The sequence below is a fragment of the Amblyomma maculatum genome, chromosome 6 (genome assembly GCF_055883805.1).
Source record: "Amblyomma maculatum isolate TAMU_Amacu chromosome 6, ASM5588380v1, whole genome shotgun sequence".
Lineage (NCBI taxonomy): Eukaryota > Metazoa > Arthropoda > Arachnida > Ixodida > Ixodidae > Amblyomma > Amblyomma maculatum.
Window position 1 is genome coordinate 49,817,242 of NC_139349.1, and position 22,401 is coordinate 49,839,642.

Consider the following 22,401-nt stretch of genomic DNA (forward strand, 5'->3'; position numbering starts at 1 on the left):
CACTGTCATTTCAATACTGACCCCTGATGTTGACCAACTGACACTCGACCTCTGGGAGACTGCATCAGGTGTTCTAGGTGGCACAGTTGGCACACATCCTGAGAAAAAGGCCGACAGAGATTCCTAAGGACGAAAAAAAAAAGTAAACTCTCGGCAAAGACGCAGAAAAAACAAATGGTACGGTTGCAAACATAAACAAAATCAAAGTATCTACAGCTGCTCAATAAAATAACAATGTCGTACAATGAGTATCGCTGCAGCTCTGCTAGTACATTATATGCCCCACAACAGTCTAAAAATAACCTAGTGTGACACAGTGATGGGATCCACAACTGTTCAATAAAGCAATTTCACCATAGAATCAGCATTGTTACAGCTGCACTAGGATATCAGCATTGGCAGCGAAACTTAACATTACCCAAGCACATGTGCACGAATGCACACAGAGGAGAAACCTATTGTCTCTTCTTTGTCTGCCTGTGTGTGTGTGTTAGGGACAATGTGAGGAACCAGCAACCAACTAGCCAAATTAACTTCCAAAAATATACTAGGATCGACAATTTTTTTTTACATCATCATAATTTTTTTTCAGCTTAATTCTGAGTCTGAAATATATTACTCTATTCCTTTCTGTTTAGAATTAAAGCAAAAATTAAGAATGAAAATGCAAATCTTGGAGTGACTTTCCTTCAGTGCTCCTTGTCACTCTAAACCGTCAGCTTTTTCTCATTGCATGCGTGTTGCAAATGAAGTCAGAGTCGTTGTCATAAAACAATTTTTAGAATGTCACCAATGCTGCAGCTGCTCTATTTAAGCCGCTCTTCTTCTCGAGGCCTCACTGCCATAGGCATAATGTTAGGCATGTGTGATACCATTATGAAATGACTGTTGACAGACTTAAAACAAGCACTAAAGGTGCAAAACGAGTCTTTTTGTGGACAACTACTGCCCTGTATTGTTCAAACTCTTGACCTAACCAACTGCCAACTGCGACTTGTCTTTGGCAGCGTGAGCACTGTGACAGCAGACCGGGCGAGTGTGACTCGTCCTTGGTGATACTGATATAGGCTTATGACAAGTACTGCTCAGGGTTGGCAGTTTAAGGGTCAAGATGTCAGAAATAAAGGAAATCTTATCGGTGCAATCATCATAGGCAGGCACCATCCCCAATACCAGAGAAAAGAATGGTATTATGAGAGCGTTGTTTGTAGGTACCACTTGAACTCCTCTAACAAAAATTCCTCTTTAAAACAAACACAGTGTTCTCTCTCCACATGAGAAATAAAATACCAAACATCCCCATCCTTGCTCATGGACAATAAAATAACACCAAAATCATTTTGGCACTTTCGTACAGCCACAAACCCATTTCTACTGCAACAAACCTCTAAAGCATTATGCGACATTTATTTAATGCACTAAACATCAAGCATATTTTGGGGGCAATTATGATGTTTTTCTAAGTGGCTCACGAAGCATAGGCTAGACGTTAAATGATGCCACAGCCATTATTTTACTTAAGCATTCCACCTGACAAAGAAAAAAAGAATCAAGACAGAAAACAAAAACCTTTCAGGTTTTTCACCACCATATCAGATACAAATTACATGGAATGTTTTTCATCTGCAAAAAAAATTACTTTTCAAGAGCTTTAACATACGCTGGGATTTAGTGAGAAGCTAAGCTCAAAAAGTAACAAGTAACAAAAAGTCTAGTGTTCAACTTACCTTGAAACCACTGCAGCCTTCCTTAGGGAGAACTAGCCGAAGTGTTTCTTGAAGGTTTGCACCGGCTTCAATTTGATCAAGCCATCTACCTAATGACTTGCAAGCACCGATCAGTTCTGCATAAAAATAGACACATTAAACGCACCATAAACAAGACAGCTGTAATGCAAAAAAAATTATTAAAACATTCTGCTTTGAATACACGAGAATTACCTGAAAATAGGCTATCCACAGTTTTAAGGGGCAAAATGGACGACCACAATATGACATCAGCAAAGCCGAAACCCTGCATGAAATGAAACAGCAAAGATTTTGCTCAGAACAGTACCCCATCAGCACTGAACAATACAGATAGCATTGTGACATGGCACTCCATATTTTAACGTAAGAAGCTGGCTGCTCAGAAATGTATCAAAAAACAAAGCCACCTAGACGTTGTATTGAAAAGTTACCACTGCACAAGACAGCACGCAATAGTATTCAGAAATGTGGCGCAACAAACACAATCACAAGAGAAGAGACAACACACAACACAACAGCCCCTCAAGCCGTTATTTTCAGCACGCAATATTTCTGCATAACAATATTTACCTGTGGTTTCTTAGCTAATGTGGAATGTTGAGATATGAAGCCATCAAGATGTTTGAAATGTACCTTCAGTACAGTTTTTAAACCGTTGTCAACTTTTCCATGTTGTATGTGCTCTAAAAGAGCGGCTGCTATCGTAGGCTGCAAAAACACAGAAAACAATGTTAGGAAACGTTAGGAATGCAGTTTGATAGGCTTTAAGGTGCCTCTATTTGAATGCCATGCTTGCAGTTACCTGCAGTTTGACAGCTTCCCACTCACACCATTCTTCATCTTCAATCAGGACTGCATTTTTTCCCGATTTTTCCCACAGAAACCTGCAGGCACACACAAATAAAGTATGACTGAACAACTCTCACCGATACTGACGTTTAAAAATCGTTTACCTGCATATTGCATTAGCGTTAAATATAGTCGTACCATCTTCAAGCTTGAGCACAGGGAGCTTCGGACGGCTCAGGTACGGCACAACCTTGTCTGAAAACAAGACGATTATTTCAGATCATAACCAAAATAGTGTTGTTGTTGTTGTTATCCTCGCAACAGCAAATAGCGCGTGCATTACGTGCTGCGCATCGTTCTCTTCTAGGCGATTTGCGTCGCGTGACAAGCGCCGGGGAATTCTACGCATATCAGTTTAGGGGAACAGTGAAGTGACCATTTTTCCGCGTTCAGGATTTCAAGCGTCCACGCAACTCTGGGCATACAGTACGGTCGAACTCATTAATGAACTCACGTGAGTACATTTAAAGCAAGCAGCAACAAACAACATCTGCAGAGTTAATCCATGGGTTAGTGCACGTGTCAAGGAAACACGAATGAATGGACAGAGACGAATTGCATCATGCGCTCTCAAAACGTAACTCCTGTCACTTTACTGTAAAACCCATTTCGCGTAGACATCTGGAAAGATTAGAGCATGATCTATTCTGGAAATGATGTGTAAGCGCCGAACAAGGTGTTACGAATATCCAGGTCACCGTGCTTTGGCGGGCGATATAGACAAGCGATACGTAACGGCAATTTTACCTTTGGAACTGACAGTCACAGTCGGCACGTCTTCACCGGTAATCTCGACGAATATCGCTGTTTTTATGCCGTAAAAGTTGCTTCCACAATCGTATAACTTCATTGTGCTAAGGAGGATCTACCTCCACTACCTCCACGCACACAGCGAACGACAGCCAAGAACAATGACTGAAATTACACGTAGCGCCCTCTGATCCCCACTTATGGAGTTGTAGCTGTTGCAAGGTTACAAAAGGTTACGGAGATGTTAGTCGTAAAACTCTCCATCACTCTGTGCGCCCAAATGTAGCATATCAATTCAACCAAAATTTTTATACTCTATTGTCGCGTCATCTGCATTCGCTAAATAAACTGTTGTTTTCAGACATAAATTTTGTGAAACGCATTTAACAATTTGTATTTTAGTTCATAGGTGGCGCTACAACTTGTTAGTCCTTAGTTTAGTTTTTTTTTTTTACGTTTGATTTTTTTTTTGGAGTTCCGCAACTGACGGTGTGAAGGTTCATAGAGTAGCGACGTCAGGTGGCGGCATTTCCTCCTGCCACGCCTTCTGTGACGTAGACGCCAACGTTACTAGATCTAGTAACGTTGGTAGACGCGGTCGTGGATGACGAAACATCGGCAGGGGCGTCAGCGTGACGCAGGCAACTCCTGTCATTGCCGGCAAGGAGGAATCGGACTCGAGTGGCGTCGGCGGCGCGCTTGTGCTCCACCCTTTGGCTCCACTATAGTGCCTAGCTAGCTCCACCGGCAGGCCTTGCGTCTTTTGAAGAGTTTTCGTAGCACACGGCACCCTGTACTAGAGCGTGCACTCTGGTGAAGAGGCACGTACGGCCACTCGATGGCTCCCATCGAGCGGCCGTCCGTGTGCATGGGCTCGGGCCGGCCCGAAAGCCCGTATCCGCCTTGACCCTCGGCCTCGGGCCGCTCGAAAGTTCTTTGCCTCAGGCTCGATCGGGCCGGGCCCAGGCTACGACAAATTTATTATTATTATTATTATTATTATTATTATTATTATTATTATTATTATTATTATTATTATTATTATTATTATTATTATAAGTTCATGAAAAGGAAAGGAGCAGTATGCACTATACACGCTATTTTTCGAAAGTTGCGAATAACCCGCACTATAGTGCCTAGATCCCGCACGATAGCTAGCCACCATAACGATAGCGTTCGAGTTCTCTCCGGACGCCGATCCGCCTTTCTACCCAGCGCCCTCGCCGTGAACGGATGGTAGCCGTGAACGGCCAGACAGACAGAAATACAAAGTTTCGATTTTCTGGTCTTTCTCTTCGGTAAAAACGGCGCTGATGTTTAGATATCCTTCCTGGATTCGCGTCATGCTGTCGCCTTCACGCATCTCTTCTGTCAGTGCATCAAAAATCCATTGTAGGTATGGAGATTTCCTACACTGGTGTAGCTGGTGTAGGTTAAACAAATAGCCATATAGCCTCGGTGGAAGCACTATAGTGAAAGCATACCTTGTTTCCGCGTTTCCCAGCGCAGGCGATGCATCGACAGAGCCTTGCTGGTCCCATGAAAAGCACACGGTGAGCGAGACGAGCTCACCGCGTACTTGTTCACAGAATCAACTCCTTGCCTAGAAAGCCAATTAATATGCTTTTATTTTCCATTTTTGGAGGAGCAAGGAAGCCATGCACTCAAATCTTGATTGCTTGAGAAGGACGTGTTAGCCATTCCAGCCGCAAGTTAAAGCAGCGAAACAGACTTGAGCGCGTCGGATTCATGATCCAGGATTGCCAAAAATATCTCATGACTTCACCAATACAGAACCTATCGTTTTTGCATAATACATTAGAAAAATGATTCTATTTGTCATCATCTTAAACGTGATGACGCAACATTTCAGGATCTTAAATGAACTCATTATTCTGAAGTTGTTTCGTTATCATCGCTTCAACTGCAATATAGCAGGTTGGGCGGACCCGGGCCTTAAATATGAGCACATGGCTGGGTTGGGCTCTGGCCCTTTTACTATCGGGCCGGGCAGCTCGCAACAGAACCGAGCAGGCTCGAGCTCTGAATTTCGGCTGGTGCGCACCTGTACTCTGGCGCTGTAAACAGCCCGACGATAAAATCTATACTTCGTCTCAGAAGATGTTTGCAGCACTGCGAAAGGCAGAGGCATCCCGGTCAAATCAGGATCACGCGCACTACAATAGGGAAAAAAAAAAAAAAAAAAGATGTTAATGGCGTTTCGGCTTCGTACGGAAGCCTTGTTCACTGAGAAAAAAAAAATGATGAAGCGTAAGTGTGTCGCAGTCTTTACAACAACCTTTCGGTCGGCGTTATTTTTTCTTCTGACAGTCTGAGGATATATACTGGAACTCTGAAGCGTCTCAATTTTCCAGTCGGCTGTTATATCCTGAGCGCTGTTCCTAAATTAAAGCACCCAACTTCCCTTGAGTCTTGTCATTGTCCACATCAGTCGCTCCATTGATGCATTACTTTGTAATAGCCATAACATTTATTCGTTGCCATCGTCCTATTTATTTCAGTCAGTCTGCTGCTTCTCGGAGTCCTCACGTTTCCATACAAGATAGATTCGAATGAGGCTACAAGCAAGAGAACGGGGGCTCCTGCAAAAACATTAGGTGAGATGCACATTTTAATATGCATACATTGCATTATTTGCTTCTTTCCCTAATGCGCTGCGAGTACACCGCCCTCGCGGAAAAAAAAAAAGTTATAGGGACACTTGAGGGCATGACGCGATAGCTAGCGTTTCACAAGAACTGTGGTTTCACACACAAGGACGATGTTTTTTTTTTACTTTTTATTACTCTTATTTTTGTTATTTTTATTTTGTTATTTCTATATTTTAATTTTTATACACTGAACTTGGCATCAGCAAACAATGGCTTTTCAGTTTGACACATTTGAACAATTTTAATTATTTAAAGTATTTTATTGAATTACAGCTTTAAATTTTCCTAATTAGCGTCATAAAGCATCTGCATTTCATTCTGAGCATTTTGACACTTTCGATTTCTCTTTTCCAATTCCTGCATTTTCATTTCTTTAATTCATCATTTCATCAATTAAATGCAATGATTTCTTTAACTTGCCTATCACACCAACCGATCATCAATCACTGTAGAACCTGGAATAACCATGATACTTTTTTTTTGAAATACACGGCTAGCAGACGACGCGGCCGGCTCCACTCCCGGATTTACTTATCCACTCCGCCATCAGCGGCGTGGCCGTCGCTTTGCACGGGGCGTTCTTTTTATGTGTGTGTGTAAGTTGGGGATTCGCCGACTCCATTTGAGCCTAATGCAAGAAATACATAAAGGTACCGTCTTCGTAAATATTCGAGTAAAATTTAAACACTTTGCGTATAGAGCCCATAATTTACAAATAATTAAAGAAAATTATCTTGGCAACCTCTCGCAACAGATTAGGGCGACACGAGCACACGCGCTCTTATCCCAATGACGTCGTCGAGGCTGGAATGTCGAGCCTTGATTGGTGCGACCTCTCACTGGACGCTCCCAAGTGACGCTGGCAGGGCGAAGAGTGGTGGACCGCCGTCACGACTTTTTTCTTTTTCATTTTTCTTGCGCGCTGGCTGCCCTTTATTGAGGGGGAGGGAGGAGCATAATTTTAGTTCGCCGATATATTAGGTGCTAATGAATCTAACTGAAAAATTATCCTCTCGGAGACGATGGGATACCTATTTCTCTTGCGCGCGTTTTAAAGATTTAGTAAATAGGCTCCGTCTGTCTTTCTCAGAGCCTTCTTCGGCGTTTGTTTCTCTTTCCCTTCGCTCACTCTCCGGCGCTGCCCGCTCCGTTTTTCTGTACCCCACGACACCACCTTGAAAAATAAATATTTAAGGCTATCGCCTTAAAAAAATGGCATTGAGGAAAGCAAAGGTACGACAACCCCCAAATCGCGATGGATGCGGGTCATGGGGGCAGTGAAAAAGCGGAGAGGGATCCCGTTTTGTCATCAATGTAGGTACTGAAAACGTTGTTATTTATAGTCTTGTTAGAGCATTTGTGGTGGAAGTATGGATAAATTTAAATGAGTACGTATCGTCACAGGATGGCCTGAAGTCATCATTCACTGCATACTCACGCACGCATACATGTGTTAACGTTGAACACTTCCGTGCAGGTATTCCAGTGCGGGAGGGAGACATTCCTCTGGAAGCGATGCGATTTGTTGTACCTTACATGAACACCTGGGCCACTCCAGCTGACTGCTGTGCCAACGGCGGCACTTGCATACACGGGGAAAACGGTAAACGCCCGTACACCTCATGTTAATTCTGCTCATGTCGTTTTCAGACATAAGGGGAGTCACAGGCCAATAAACGCTCGCCCGCCGCTCATTTTTATTATCTTTTATTATCTTTTTTTAGGTGGGAGGGGGGGGGGGGTAATGGGTGTGCAACATATCAGTATTGTGATAATTATTTTTTAACTACTGCAGTTAGCCGCATGGCTACAATCGGCTGGGGCAGAGAGAATTTGCAGGATGAAGGGATCACAATTGTTACGCGGATAGAAACGAAGATACCCGTGAATGTAGTAACCCCTCATGCGAGTATATCAGATGTTCCAAGGAGTCGGTGAATAATTCGCCCCATTGAAACGCGACCACAGCGGCCCGCCCCACCTTCATCATTTCCTTTAGGGCGCGCTTCAGGTGTCCATAGAGAAACGTGACAGATGCTTCGTCTTCCTTTTCCCAAATATCAATTTATCTATTTTATTTTAATAATGTTTAACAAGGAGCTTTTTGATATATGAAGCCGGCTTCCGCAGGGCAAATGTGCCAGCTCTGGCGGACATCATAAAACAAGAGTATAATGCGAACTATTAATAAACTGATTAAATAAGCCGGCTACTCGTATTATAGCCATAGCAGTTTTGAGATTTGCGAAAGCGCAAATACTTTCGACATTATGGCTCAACAATGACGCGCGCTTTTAAAAAACGCACTGTGTGCACCGCCTCAGCGCCTTCAGTCAATAACGAAGCGCCACTTCACCTTCTCTGTTCCTCCTGCGCTGCTTGTTGGAAAAATAAACTATGAAAATGAACAGCCAAGTTTGTCCTAACGTTCTAATATATATCATCGCGTAATTAGTCTGCTGTGTATCTTTAGTTTTCCAAAGATTATTAATCAGAACTGATTAGCTAGCTTTCATTTACTTACCAAGAAATGCTAATGCAGAAGTCATAGATCGTATTGAAAAACAGCTGCTATTATCACTAATTCAGATACCATTTACGCAACCGTTCTGTCGGATTGAAAAGATAATACGCACATTAAAAAGCTTCATCACGCCAGTGGTGTGTGTGTGTGTGTGTGTGTGTGTGTGTGTGTGTGTGTGTGTGTGTGTGTGTGTGTGTGTGTGTGTGTGTGTGTGTGTGTGTGTGTGTGTGTGTGTGTGTGTGTGTGTGTGTGTGTGTGTGTGTGTGTGTGTGTGTGTGTGTGTGTGTGTGTGTGTGTGTGTGTGTGTGTGTGTGTGTGTGTGTGTGTGTGTGTGTGTGTGTGTGTGTGTGTGTGTGTGTGTGTGTGTGTGTGTGTGTGTGTGTGTGTGTGTGTGTGTGTGTGTGTGTGTGTGTGTGTGTGTGTGTGTGTGTGTGTGTGTGTGTGTGTGTGTGTGTGTGTGTGTGTGTGTGTGTGTGTGTGTGTGTGTGTGTGTGTGTGTGTGTGTGTGTGTGTGTGTGTGTGCAAATCCCAGTATGCAAAAGCAGAGGACAAATGCAGGCACCGTGGAGTGCCTGTGTACCCCCGCCTTCTCGGGACCCGCGTGCCTGGAAGACGTGAACGAGTGCCTGGGGAGGCCCTGCGGACGCTTCAGCGTGTGCACCAACCTGTACGGCTCCTTCCGCTGCGACTGCATGCCAGGTTTCCAGCTACAGGCTCACCTCTGCGTCCGTGAGTCGCTTGCACGACGATTGCATAGTGAAACACAGTTCTAGCTCACCGAAAAAAAAAAAAAAAAAAGAACACGTGGACGATGAGAGGGTAGACAAGATATATGGCCTCCGACGACGACAATCGGTCGACCAAAACGCGGCCTTTGAGAACCCAACACCCCTCCATTTCTCACTTTTGAATCTGAGAGGCCGACTGGCTTCTCCGATTTATGACTAGAAGGCAACATTTTCTCGAGGCGCTTTTATGCCTCGGATGTCTAGTATGAAGTCATGGTAAAAAAAAAAAAAAGGCAAATGTTTAACGCTGCTAATCAAAGCGAAAGCAGCGCCACATTTTGCTCGATCCGCCTCTCTTCTCTGTGCGGCAGTCTCTTGGCCAGCTACTTCCACTGGATGATCGGATTAGGCCTATCGTCTTCGCAACCTCTGAGGCGCAGACAGTTCACGAGGCGTCTCGCCTGGATCATCCATGGCGACTGCTGCCGTTAAATCGTTGAGAGCTGTTGCGATCCATTGGCACCGGCTAAGAGGGTGCCAAGAGGCAGCGAAGGATACCTGGACCAACGTTACTAGACCTAGACAGCGAGCGCCACGCAACGGCTCCTGCATCGTTGTTGTTGTTGTAAAAACCTTTATTTCCACCGAGAAGAAGCTCCGTTTCGGACTCCCCGGCACGCAGGCCTGATGGAGCCTTACTCAGGAGCCTCGCGAACTAAGGTCTGGTGAATATACATTGTTGCTTCACGGCCTCAGCCGCCAGGCGGATGGCTTGCTGCTGCTGAACGGGGTCCTCGCTTCGCAGCAGGGTCTCCCAGGCGTCTCTATCTATATTTTCTTTAGCTCCTGGGCTGTTGTTACATTCCCAAATAATATGATCTAGAGTGCCCCATCTCCCACATGTTATGCAATGTGGATCCTTTTCATCTTTTGAAATTGTTGCATATACCCAAAAGGGACTAATATGATTGCCCCCTTGTAGCCTCCTCCATGCAATTGCCTCCCCGTTTCCGAGGGAACGGTCTGGCGGCGGATAGACCCTTCTGCTTAGTTTATAGTGCTCTGTAACCTCTTTATACGAGATTAGGCTATCTTTTACATCCATGCAAGAGGGCTGCTCGGCAGCCGCCCGGTGATAGAGAGCTCGGGCAAACTCGTGAGCAGCCTCATTCCCTGCAATGGATTCATGTGCTGGTATCCATATAATTTCCACGTTGCGCTCAAGCGGCCTCGATTCGAGGACTCGTTTAGCTTCTGATATTCTTCCCTTCCCAAAATTTCTGACCGCATTTTTGCTATCGCATAGTATGAATTTAGCCTTGGTACCGACACAAGCAAGCGCTACTGCCAATTCCTCCGCCGCGTTGGCGTCTCTCGTGCGGCTTGAAGCCGATACTACAGGTGCTCCTGTTCCGTCGACTACTGCGGATACGGCTGCTCCTTGCCGTCCACATGCAGCATCTACGTAGGCCACTTGTTCTGCTGGTTGTTCTCCCATTCTTTTCTCGTAGGCTCTGGCTCTATGCCCGCGCCTCTCTTTGTTATATTCGGGGTGCATATTTTTTGGCATAGGCGGGACACGTATCCTGGCTCTTATCTCTTCCGGGATATCCACTGTCTTATGGGCAGTGTATCCCGGTTTGATGTCTATCCATTCTAGTATTTTTCTTCCTGTTTCAGATTGGCTAAGTCGCTCTAGCTGAGCTATTCTAACTCCCTCAGCTAGCTCGGCCCATCTGTTGTGGATACCCATTTTCTCAAGACGTTCCGTTGATGTGGATATGGGAAGTCCCAGAGCCCTCTTGGCACATTTCCTCAGTATCCTGTCTAGTTTATCTATGTTCTCTTTGTTCATATTTAAGTACGGCGTTGCATAGCAGATTCTGCTTGTTATGTACGCCTGTGATATTCTTAGGAGGCTTCTCTCTTTTAGGCCTCTCCCTTTTACTGCTATCCTTCTGAATATGCCTGGCACTTGATCCGCATATGTTGCTAATTTCTTTATGGTATTGGTATTGTTGCCTTTATGATTGATAACCATACCCAGGACCCTCATCTCTTCGACCTGCGGCACCTCTAGGCCCTCTACTACCACTTTGATGTTTATTGGCTTTTTGTCTCTGCTGTTGGTGTTGTACCTAAAGAGCTCCGACTTCTGCGGTGAGCATGTTAGTCCTCTGTCGGCTGCATACTTCACCACGGCGTCTGCAGCTCTCTGCAGGCTCCACTCAATTTCTGCATCACTTCCATTGTTCATCCAGATGTTTATATCGTCAGCATACATACTGAACTTTATTCCAGAGATCTCATTCAGCTTAGCTGGGAGGCCTCTCATTGCTATGTTGAATAGAAATGGAGATAACACGGCACCTTGAGGGGTTCCTTTGCTGCCTAGCCTTATGCTGGGAGACTCTGCGTCCTGAAATTTAATCACCGCCCTTCTGCCCTGAAGAAAGTTCTTAATGTAATTGTATGTTCTTTTGCCTACGTTTACCTCCTCAAGACCTTTTAGTACCGCGTCATGTCTGATATTATCGAAGGCCTTCGTGAGGTCTAGGCCTAGGATCACCTTAGTGTTTAGCCCTTTCTTGTCTATGATATCATGTCTTAGTCTGAGCATTATGTCCTGCGTGCTAAGCTTAGGTCTGAACCCTACCATCTCATGCGGCCATAGGTTTTCATCCTCCATGTATTTTGTTAATCTCGCTTGCACTACGTGTTCCATGAGCTTCCCCACACACGATGTCAGAGAGATTGGTCTTAGGTTTTCTAACTTTGGTTCTTTCCCCGGCTTAGGAATGAGAATCACTTCTGCCTTTTTCCATTCGTCCGGTAATTTACTTTCTTTCCATACTTTGTTTATGTATCGTGTGATTGCTTCCACCGATCCTTCATCTAGATTTCTAAGCATGACATTTGATATCTTATCTGGTCCAGAGGCCGAGCGAGTTCTTAACCCCGCAATAGCTGCTCTGACTTCTGCTATCGTGATATCTGCATCTAGTTTGCCATTCTCTGGACCCCCATATTCCGCTTGTTTAATTTCTGTTGTTTCTCCTATGTATATTTCTTTGAGTCTCTCCATTAGTTGCTTATCCGTCCCATGGAAAGCGTGTCTCGCCTTCACTTGGTTGATGCTAGCTGTCTGTTTTGATTTGTTCGGGTCTAGGAGGTGCCTCAGTAGGTTCCACGTTTTGGCTAAGCTCATATTCCTATCCATTTCGTCACACGTGCTGCACCAGTTTTGCTCGTTAAGTTTTATCGCGTAGGTTTCCATGTCTTTCATATGCCTGGCTAGCGTTCTTCTTAGGTTTCTGTTCCATTTTTGGGATTTCAGTTTTTTTCCAAGTCTCTCCTTCTCCTTCCACATACTCATTAGTTTGCTGTCCATTATTTCGCGCGTGTCTTCCCCTTCGGCAGCCATTTCCGCGCTCTTAGCATCCTCTCTAAGCTGTTTAGCCTAGGTATTTATATCCTCAATTTCTTCAATTCCGTGGTCTCCCCGAATTGCTCGAAATTTATCCCACTCCGTTATTTTGGTCTTTTTGATCTTCCTCAGTTTCACCCCTTCTCCCACTTTGGTGGCTATTATGTAGTGATCACTGCCCAGGTTCTCCATGGTGTTGATCCACTCGACTTTACTAGCATTTTTACTGAAAGTGAGGTCTGGCGCCGTGTCTCTGGTTACACTGCCGCCGACTCTAGTGGGCGCACACGGGTCTGTGTGTAAGGTTAAGCCAAGAGTTTGGGACTCTTCCAGGACAAGTCTATCTTTTAGGTCCTGCCTTACATACCCCCACTCCTGATGCGCCGCATTAAAGTCTCCCACTATCACCAGCGGGTTCAACCCGGCCAATTTGATGGCTTTCTTGAATATCGTTCCGAATTTGGTTTTCTTTTGTCTTGGGCTGCTATAAATGTTAAGCAAAAAGATACTTTTTGCTTTCTTCCGCCCTGTTATCATTTCTACCAAGACTGCTTCTATGCTTCCAGTGCTAACATCGTGCTCTAAGGTTGCTATGTTTCTCTTGACCAGCGTGGCCACCCTGCATTTTTCTCCCAGATTGCTGCAAAAACTTTGGTATCCGGTCAATTTGACTTGATAACCTCCAGTCTCCTGCAGTGCTATAGCAATCGGTTTGTCGTCTAGATTTTCTAGGTGCTGCTGCAGTAGTGCCCTTTTACGTCGGTACCCCCGGCAATTCCATTGCCATATGGTAGCGTTCTCTTTCTTATTTCGGTTCGAATAGATGCACAAATGCAAGAAATTAATAACAGGTTTAACGCCTTGGGCGACATAAAGGGGTCGATAGACCAAATCCTTGTAGCGCTAAGCGGCATCGCTGATAGGATGACGAAACTAGAACAAATAGTATACTCCTGCATCGTGGCTGTGGTTGAGTGACGTCATGGCTGACACGCGACTTGGCAAGCAGAGGTGAGCGCACGGTTACCTCGGTTACCTCGGTTTCAGCGGCGGCGCGCGGCGGCTGAGTGACGTCATAGCTGCCACGTGGCTTCTCCTCGGTCCAAGGTTACGCAACGGCTCCTGCATCGTGGCTGTGGTTGAGTGACGTCATGGCTGACACGCGACTTGGCAAGCAGAGGTGAGCGCACGGTTACCTCGGTTTCAGCGGCGGCGCGCGGCGGCTGAGTGACGTCATAGCTGCCACGTGGCTTCCCCTCGGTCCAAGGTTAAACATGCGCACACGGCGCACACGGCGAAGAAACTACGGAGGGGGACTGGGTAATATAAAATTGGGGCGATAGATTGGATTGTTGCGAAGGAAGGTAATGTGATGGCTTCTTTGACTCCTTTAATTCTTATTCCATTATCTTTCACTCACTGATCTATTCTAATTCTTTCTGGTTCTTTTCATCCCCTTCTCCTTGTGTCATGATGTTTTTAGCAAAAGCTGTCCTTGCGCCACAAAAATTCATTGTCATCTTCGTCTGATTATATTCGTGTTCCGGCCATCCTTGATCACTTCTTTTATTGATTTTCGCTAAGTAATTCTCCATCGCCTCTGGTACAAGCGGAAATGATTCTCTTCACCTGGCTCCTACCAACGGCAGCAGTTGGAAAACGGGCAATCCACTCAGAACTCAGTAGCTCAGTAAATAGCTCGACTACCCCCGATTTGCGATGGTCCCCGATTAGAAAGCCATACCAGGGCTACATTTTCTCCAACTATATACGAGGTTTCTGTTAAAGTCATGCAGCTTTATTTTGAAGCCGCATGTCATGGGTGTTATAAGTAATCGCTTCCATTGTCGTCATCATCATCAGCAGCAGCAGCCGGATTATACTCACTGCATGCAGAGCGAATTCCTCTCCCACATTCCTCCAATTAACCAGGTCCTTTGCTAGCAGCATTCACTTGCATGCGCCCGGCAAGCTTCTTAACTTCGTCTGCCCTCCTAGATTTCTGCCACCTTCTTCTTCGTTTCCTTCTCTTGGAATCCAATTCGTTACCCATAGCGACGATCGGTTATCATGTCTTCGCATTAGGTGCCCCGCCAAGGTCATGTATTTCTTCTTCTTGATTTCCTCCAGACGAGTTATTTCTGTGACCCACTCTGCACGCGTATCCCTTACCGTTACACTTACCATTTTCAGTTCCATAGCTCTCTCGCTGTCCTCAACTTATGTAGACCCTTTTCGTTGGTCTCCACATTTCAGCCCCATAGGGGAGTACCGGTAAGATGCGACTGTTACATACTTTCCTCTTGAGTGATGCCGGTAGGCTAATCATAATTTGCGAGTACTTGCCAAATGCGCCCTATCCTTACCTTATACTAGTTATTTTCCTTTCTTGGTCCGTTTCTGCGGTTACCACACAAGTTCTAGTGCTTCGTTACCTATTGTATTCTGTTGTTCCTTTCCGAGGCTGTTGAACATTGCTTAGTCTTCTGCATTTTAATTCTTAGGCTTACCTTTCTGCTTTTCCTGTCTAGGTCATCAATCACTCTTTGCAATTCGTCCCTTGAGTTACTTAGCAAGGCAATGCCATCAGCGAATCGCAGATTTCTGTGTTATTCTCCATCAACCCTTATCCCTAATTGCTCCCATTCCGAAGTCTCTGAATACTTCTAAGCAAGCAATGAATAGTACTGAAGAGATCGTATCTCCTTATGGGAATTTTATTGTTTTCTTTATGTATAACTATGCATGGTTGCTGGGGCAGCCAATATATAGATATATTCAAGCACTTGAGCATAGGGCTCATCTGCCCTCTGATTTCACAATACCTGCATGACTGTCGAGGTTTCGACTGAGTCAAATCATTTTTCGTAATCAATGAATGTTATGTCTAGGTGTTGGTTATATTCCAAACATTTTTCTGTCATCTGGTTGATAGTGTAGACATGATAGATGGTAGAGTACACTTTCCGAAAACCTGCTTGATCCTTTGGTTGACTGAAATCTAAGGTTGTCCTGATTCTGATAGCGATTACCTTGGTAAATACATTGTATGTAATGGATAATTAGCTAACTGGTTTCCAATTTGTCAGGTCCTTAGCATCCCCTTTCTTATTAAATAAGATGTTAGCTCCTTTCTTTCCTTATAACAAACTAATGCATTAATGCCGAGGGTACTAAACAGTTATTCCTTCGTAACGATTACAAGTTATTAAGAAATAACTTGTAATCGTTGCAAAGCCTCAAGAGGGCATGCTTGATCATCACCCGAGCTATGTTCATCGAAAAAAAAAAATCTTTATCGCAGCTTTTGTAACAGCCTATAGTAACAGGATGCCTGACATTAATTCGAACAGCCTACCATATGACGCTCTCTCAGCGACTCTAGATGCGGCCGTACCCTCGTCCTCGCATTCTCTCCTCTCCTCCCGGCGCAGCAGTACGGGACAGTCTACGTTCGTGCAATATTGTTAAAAATCCGGAAGGCTGCGTATGATTATGACGATGAGAATATAGGGTGGGGTGCATGCATTTGGTATGAACTGAAGTAATGAATGGCAGTTTACCAGTATTATTCAAGGAAAATTATGGAGTGCACTTAAGCTCCGCCTTTAAGGACATGACGCGATAGCGTATGCTACCACACGACATATAAAGCTCCGCTTTAACCAAGCCTGTGTGGCTATGAATGCAAGGGTCCTGGCAGGCCGATTTTGATATCGCGGTATGAAAGGAGAGGCCCGAGTGGGCAGCTCCTGCCAAACGTAGCATAAGTCAGCCCTACACGTCCAATCAGTGCGCGGCTATATCAGATGCCAGTGCCATGCTCGTGATTTTTAACAGCGTTTGGTCCTACTACTTGCATTTGTACATTTCGTGTCCGTCCTCGATTCAAAATGGGGGCCGAGTATGTGACCATATGTTATAGCATTGCAATCGAGTGTTGCATCATTGCAATCACGTTACCATCCTCATGTAAGCTGAAGTGGTAGCCAAGGAGTGTCCTCCATGGGGGTCAAGACGGCGCGCCACCATAGATGCGACGTCAGTCACAAGTGGCCACCAGGTCAGCCGGACGCATTCGTGACATCACCACCCATGTAAGCCAAAGTGGCTTACCACCATGTTTATGACATTATCACATAGTGGATGCCATGCATGGTGACGCAACAGCAGGTGAGGTAATTCCCTCCGCATCTCAGCGCCGGCACGCGGATTGGCCTAAGGATGCCGACCTGGCCGGGGTGACCAGTGCAGATGCGAACCGACCGTCGACGAAAGGAAATCAGTTCCTACCCGAAACAGGTAGCATTGACACATCGAAATCTCAAACAGCGCCAAACTGACCGCCCAAGGCCTCAAGAAGAGAATACGCAGGATGGCCTGCTGGACCTACACTCTGAGCACCACCCCCAACAGCTGAAGCTTCCGTAGATAAACGGGCACTATACTCAGCAACTCTTCGGACATCCGAAGCGAGCTTCTACGGGCCCCATACTTCGTAGGTAAAGTGAAGCAGAACAAGAGGGGCCAGGGGCCAGCGTAAAGGTCATCATCAAGAAAGCAGTTGTGACCCCCCCCCCCCCCCCCCCCTCTGAGCACTCCGAAAGAAGTGGTGGTGGTAGGTAGTGAAAATGTGAGCTTAATTCAGGGGGAAGGGTGGCAACTATCGTGGCCGGTGTGAGACCCCCCCCCCCCCCCCCCCCGGCATGAGAGCCATCGGCTATGCAGTGGAATTTCGAAGCATTAATTGTGCGCGATTTCACAAGGGGTTACGTGAAACTCTGGTCGTCTGCTCTATCCCAGAGGTGAAGTCAGAGCAGCAGCGATACTGCTCAACGCCAAGCTAAAGAAATAGTGCAGAAAGACCGGGAACCGCTTCCTCATTCTGAACAGAACGGGCGGGACAGAGAATTTCCGTAAAGACGTCATTACCTACAGGGCTGAACACGCCCATCAAGTCAGCAGATTCGGTGGAGTGGCTGCCCATTGTTCTTTTTAGGAATAGCCTTACCACACAGAGAGGAACCACTGTGGCCATCGTAGAAGAAACGTATGCTCGCCCGCACACAAAACCACAACTCGGGCAACATGCAGGAGGGATGAGAGTGTGCCTGACAGTGATCCGAGAAAGGACGATGGAAACTCTCGAGGAAACGGAATAATCATTGGGCTAACACTTGCAAAAGGCGATCTAGCATACATCATAGAGGTGTCTGTGCACACGGGCAATCTGCTGACTAGTCACGGCTACCCAGATCGACATGTGGAGGAGGCCGACACCCAGCACAGCAGCATCATCGGTCTGTGAGGATGGGAAGAGGGCATTGATGAACATGAATTTCAAGTGCCCGCTCCCCGAGACAAGACCCCTATCACTAGTGAAGAGGACCCCTGGACACGTCAGACCCACTGACGTCGGCAGCGGAAGAAGCGGCCCAGCTGCAAGCTGTGCAAGTTGCGTTTTCTGAGCTTGGATGGAGCCCGGAATGCTCAGAAATGTGCAGAAGTATACAAGGCACTCGAAACGTGGATCTGCCGATTTTCGCATGTGTCGAGACTGGAGACTCCCCTGCGCGACATGGAAGAGCCTCCATGCATCCCGGCTGTGTGTGGGCGGGAAATAATAGAACGGACAACATGCGCAAATGTTGGGGAGCCGGCGTCCTCTGGAGACAGTGTTTGAGTTGGCAGGCATGCATACAACGACCATTTGTTGATTTCGGGTGACTTATTGGGTATGCCTAGTGCAATATGGCGTGGTTTACCTTTCGGTCTACCCGAACCGTTACGCAAATGTGAAGCTTGTGGAATGTATCTGTCAATACGCATGCACGTGGGCAGAAGGAAAACTTAAAACAAAACCGATAAACACAGCGGAAGAGGCTGCACTGGCTCTTGCTCAGACCGGGGCAAAATACATAGTCAGTGACAGCAATATCGCAATCAGGAGCTAAACCGCTGGAGTAACAGCAAAGATCGCGGGTAGAATCCTCGATCAAAAGCGAATAGAAAGAGACGTCACCCTTGTTTGGACGCCAGCCCACGCAGGAGTGTCCGAAAACAAGGCGGCACACAAACTAGCCCGAGATCTCACACATCGGGCTGGAGGAGTGCCACCGGAGCAAGGCAAACAAAATGACCTGATTAACTATAGCGAAATAACAATGCACTACAGACTGAGCAGGAGGGTCCTACCACCACCAGACCTCACGTTAGGCAAAGAGGAAGCAGTAACATGGAGAAAGCTACAGACAAATACATACCCGAACCCAGTTCTTGTCAACCATATATGACCAGAAATAGTCAGACCTATGTTCATTATGTAAGGAAAGGGGATCTCGAGATCACATAATATGAGAATGTGCGAAGCCACCAGGCAGGGCTAAAAATATAACTAAAGACACCTGGGAGACCCTTCTGCGAAGCTAAGACCCAAGAGCCCAAAGAGAAATTGTTCGAGTGGCCGAAGATGCCGCCGGAGTCCAAGAACTACCGGCCTGTAACTAAGGCGACTGTCCCACTTTCCGGGTCTAACCCCCGAAGAGCGGGATAGTCATTCTGTTGGACGAATAAAGGTTCTCTGTCTCTCTCTTTGTTTGTAATAGGCGACTTCAATGGACAGCTAAGCGAGTTAGATGGCTACGGCTATGGCAAGCTCCTCATACAACTGGCTGAGGATCTACAGCTTGAGCTTGAAAACCTGCATCCACGATGAGGGACAGTTCATGTGGTTCGCTCGTGGTAGGGCCACAACCACTGACTATGTCTTCCTTTCCCCGGGCCTCAACTCCGCCTCGAAAAGGGTTACCATCGACGAAGAGCGGGCCAACAGTAAGAATAGCGATCACAACCGCGTGCTGCCTGAATTTCAGTCGATCCTGCAGTTGGCGAAGCTCAGATCAACTCAGCTTCGGAAGGTGAGTTCTGACAGAACAAGGTCAGAACTCACCTTCCGAATTGATATAAATAGGAGATTGAACAGAATTCGTTTACATGTGCTCTTTATTGTAGCAGCTTGTTTATCTTCTCTTGGTCGCCCACTTAGCTAAGATGTATGCAGCGATTACCCCAGATCTGTCTTCTCAGTCTCGTTGTCAACGATCGTCTTACACCACACCGCAAATTCAGGATCCGTCGACGTGGCCTCCTGCAGTCGCCGGTTGCAGCATACGCGCGGACTTTCCACTGCTTCATCCATCGTTCATCTGAAAAGCGAATCCTTCTCATCCTCTCTTTATAAGTGACCGAGTAATTGCACCATCTGTAGCTATTGCGCATGTGCGACGCGAACAGTGAGCCTGTGGAGTCGGCGGTGGCGGAAATCTGACGTCACGAACGTCGCATCTGTAACTACCATGCAACGCGCGCAGCCGCTGTGCATGGAGTCGGCGGTGCACTGTTCGGCGCAGCGAGGCTGTGGCGTCGTCGCCGGCAGCGAAACTCTTATGTCACGCGCGGCGCACCTGTTGCTCGGCACATGCGCAGTAGTGGCTTCGGATCCGCATGGCGACCTTGGCTTTACATGGCATAGTGAAGCTTTCGCTTCAAAAAATGGCATGACGTGACAGCGTTCATGGCTACCGCATGCGGCTACTCTTGCGGATTCTTTTTCGCGTGCATGTATTTTAGTACTCGCTTAATCACTAACTCCCTTAATTGCTGCCTCTATAGTGGCTCACACGCACTCATTAGCCTACAGTGCGTCGTAAGCTACCATAGTATGAAAGACCGTCAATCCGACGTAAATATAATTCCCAGCAGTAATGAAGCCGTACGAATGTGTATCTGTGGACTATAAGTAGGCAGCTGATACAAACAGCCATGTCATATAGCTGTGTAACGTACAACCCACCGACTAATCAGCGCCCAGCCATGTCACTTGCGAGCTCCCATCTACTAGAGGAATGTTCGAGACTTTTCGCCAAAGCCAGATTTTCTGGTGAACGGGGCCTTTAAAGCGCAACTTCGGAGGTGTTTTATCATCCTGAGTTTTTTATTACATTACATTAATCGGTGGGCCCTGACTCTAACGCACAAAACCGTTTTTCAAAATTGCAAGAACTATTAAAAAAAAAAAGAACAGCAAATTGATACCGAGACTTTTCGTGGCCAGAAACGACGCTCCAGTTGACAAAATGGTGACGTCACATACAGTTTTGGAAAAACATTTGCACGAGATGATGAAAATGAAGTACGGGAATCATGATGCAGTACATAAAATGTCTAAGATAGCCAAATACTGGCCTTAGATTTCATGATCACGCGGTGAGTGGGCAGTAACGAGGATACAATGTTTGTGACGTCACAAAAGCAGTGTTGCCCGCACAAATCGGCTTAAATGAAGCCATGAAAACTACACATTTTAAAATAGTATTGCGCGAATGAATTATCTCGCGGCGCCCGAATTCGGTACAATGCATCAAAGCGAGTGGAATACCTACCGTAAAAATGTTACCAGAATATTCGAATGTCGAAAAACCTCCGGAGTTGTTTTTAACGCTATTGCTCTAAAGGAGAGTGGGAGTGAGCCTGATTTCGAGGAAGAAGCGGGGGAGGAGGGGGGTGGGGGTGTACTTGCATACGTGCCTTGCTTGGAAGTAAAGGCGGTTTAATTCTTGGTTGTTTTCCCCGATTGGCCGAGATTCATGCGTGCTGTATCACCGCACGTATCACGTCATGTATCATTTGGTATATACCATGATATCATTCCGCGGAGCTTGCGGTGTCACTGTTTCGTACGCCAACACAAAGCCTCAATAGCCTAAACTCACTATCAACCGCGACGAGACAGAGATAGACGACAGAAACAGCGCATATGTATCAATATGACAGCGTATGTGACAGAAGGTTGTCCCATGTCTTGGTACGTTGGAGCTGGAGGACTCAAGTGACTGACTTTCAACCAACGGTTTAATTCGGCCTGACTGCAGGTGGGTGTGTCTCGTGCAGCTTGAAGAGGAGGGAGCACTTCTCTTTCCATGATATATTGCACCTGACAGTAGACCGCTTGCGTCGGGATACATGAACGCCTGCTTTAAACTGTTCGAAGTGGATCGGGGTGGAAAGCTGGGCAACGGCTTGCAACTGGATGATGAAACTCGCCGGCGCAAGGGGACAGTGTCATTTGCTTTTTATTGATTACGGAGCTCACACTTAGGTCGGAGAGGCTCCACTTTCAAGAGAGAAATTGCACTTGAGCGATACACATCGCACCAGCGTGGTTGGCTGAGAGGAATATATGTCGCAATTCCCCGGTGCTGATCATACGCTGCGGCGATGCCACGCGCGTGGCACAGGATGCGCACTCCTATATGACTCAATGAGGAGGCACCACCGCCGTGCGGACTGCTGAATATCGTATCCTAGCCAGAGCAACGCCAATCACTGCATTTACTGCTATATACCCACGCAGCACGAAAAGATATATTTTTATTTGGTCGAACGTTAACACAAGGCTCTCGGTACCTTATTTTTTCTAGCGTGTCTAAAACATTATAAATTTTGGAGTAATGTTTTCTTCATTTCATACGCAACTTTCGCTAAATGCCATGTAGCATTGCAGGACCAGATCCGCTAGCTGTGCGATCGTACAGCTTCAGTCAACTTTTCTTAACAATAAAAGTTCACCGGGGTGACTCTATAAGCAGTACATCGCAACTACCCTATGCCCATACCTTCGAACGGGCTTATGCTTATATGTACA

At 46.2% G+C, this 22,401-nt stretch overlaps 2 protein-coding genes across 3 annotated transcripts in view; one reads left to right on the plus strand and one right to left on the minus strand.

The window, feature by feature from the left end:
- Positions 1–3,533, minus strand: part of MetRS (methionyl-tRNA synthetase 1) — a 19,558-nt gene extending 16,025 nt beyond the window's left edge. The window contains exons 1-7 of the mRNA XM_084606634.1: positions 3,345–3,533; positions 2,702–2,792; positions 2,551–2,632; positions 2,319–2,456; positions 1,941–2,013; positions 1,728–1,843; positions 22–123 (exon numbers count right to left, since the gene is read on the minus strand). Of these exons, the coding sequence (XP_084462760.1) occupies positions 22–123; positions 1,728–1,843; positions 1,941–2,013; positions 2,319–2,456; positions 2,551–2,632; positions 2,702–2,792; positions 3,345–3,447 (705 nt within the window). The 5' untranslated portion in view covers positions 3,448–3,533. The remainder of the gene's footprint in view (positions 1–21; positions 124–1,727; positions 1,844–1,940; positions 2,014–2,318; positions 2,457–2,550; positions 2,633–2,701; positions 2,793–3,344) is intronic.
- The window catches only part of LOC146185711 (nephronectin-like), a 31,885-nt gene continuing 12,402 nt past the window's right edge, over positions 2,919–22,401 (plus strand). Inside the window, exons 1-4 of one of the 2 annotated variants that reach the window (XM_084606636.1) lie at positions 2,935–3,051; positions 5,870–5,965; positions 7,497–7,622; positions 9,102–9,272. In XM_084606636.1, coding sequence (XP_084462762.1) covers positions 3,042–3,051; positions 5,870–5,965; positions 7,497–7,622; positions 9,102–9,272 — 403 coding nt within the window. In that variant the 5' untranslated portion in view covers positions 2,935–3,041. Of the gene's footprint in view, positions 3,052–5,869; positions 5,966–7,496; positions 7,623–9,101; positions 9,273–22,401 lie in introns of both variants that reach the window. The other variant, XM_084606637.1, reaches the window with a different exon arrangement.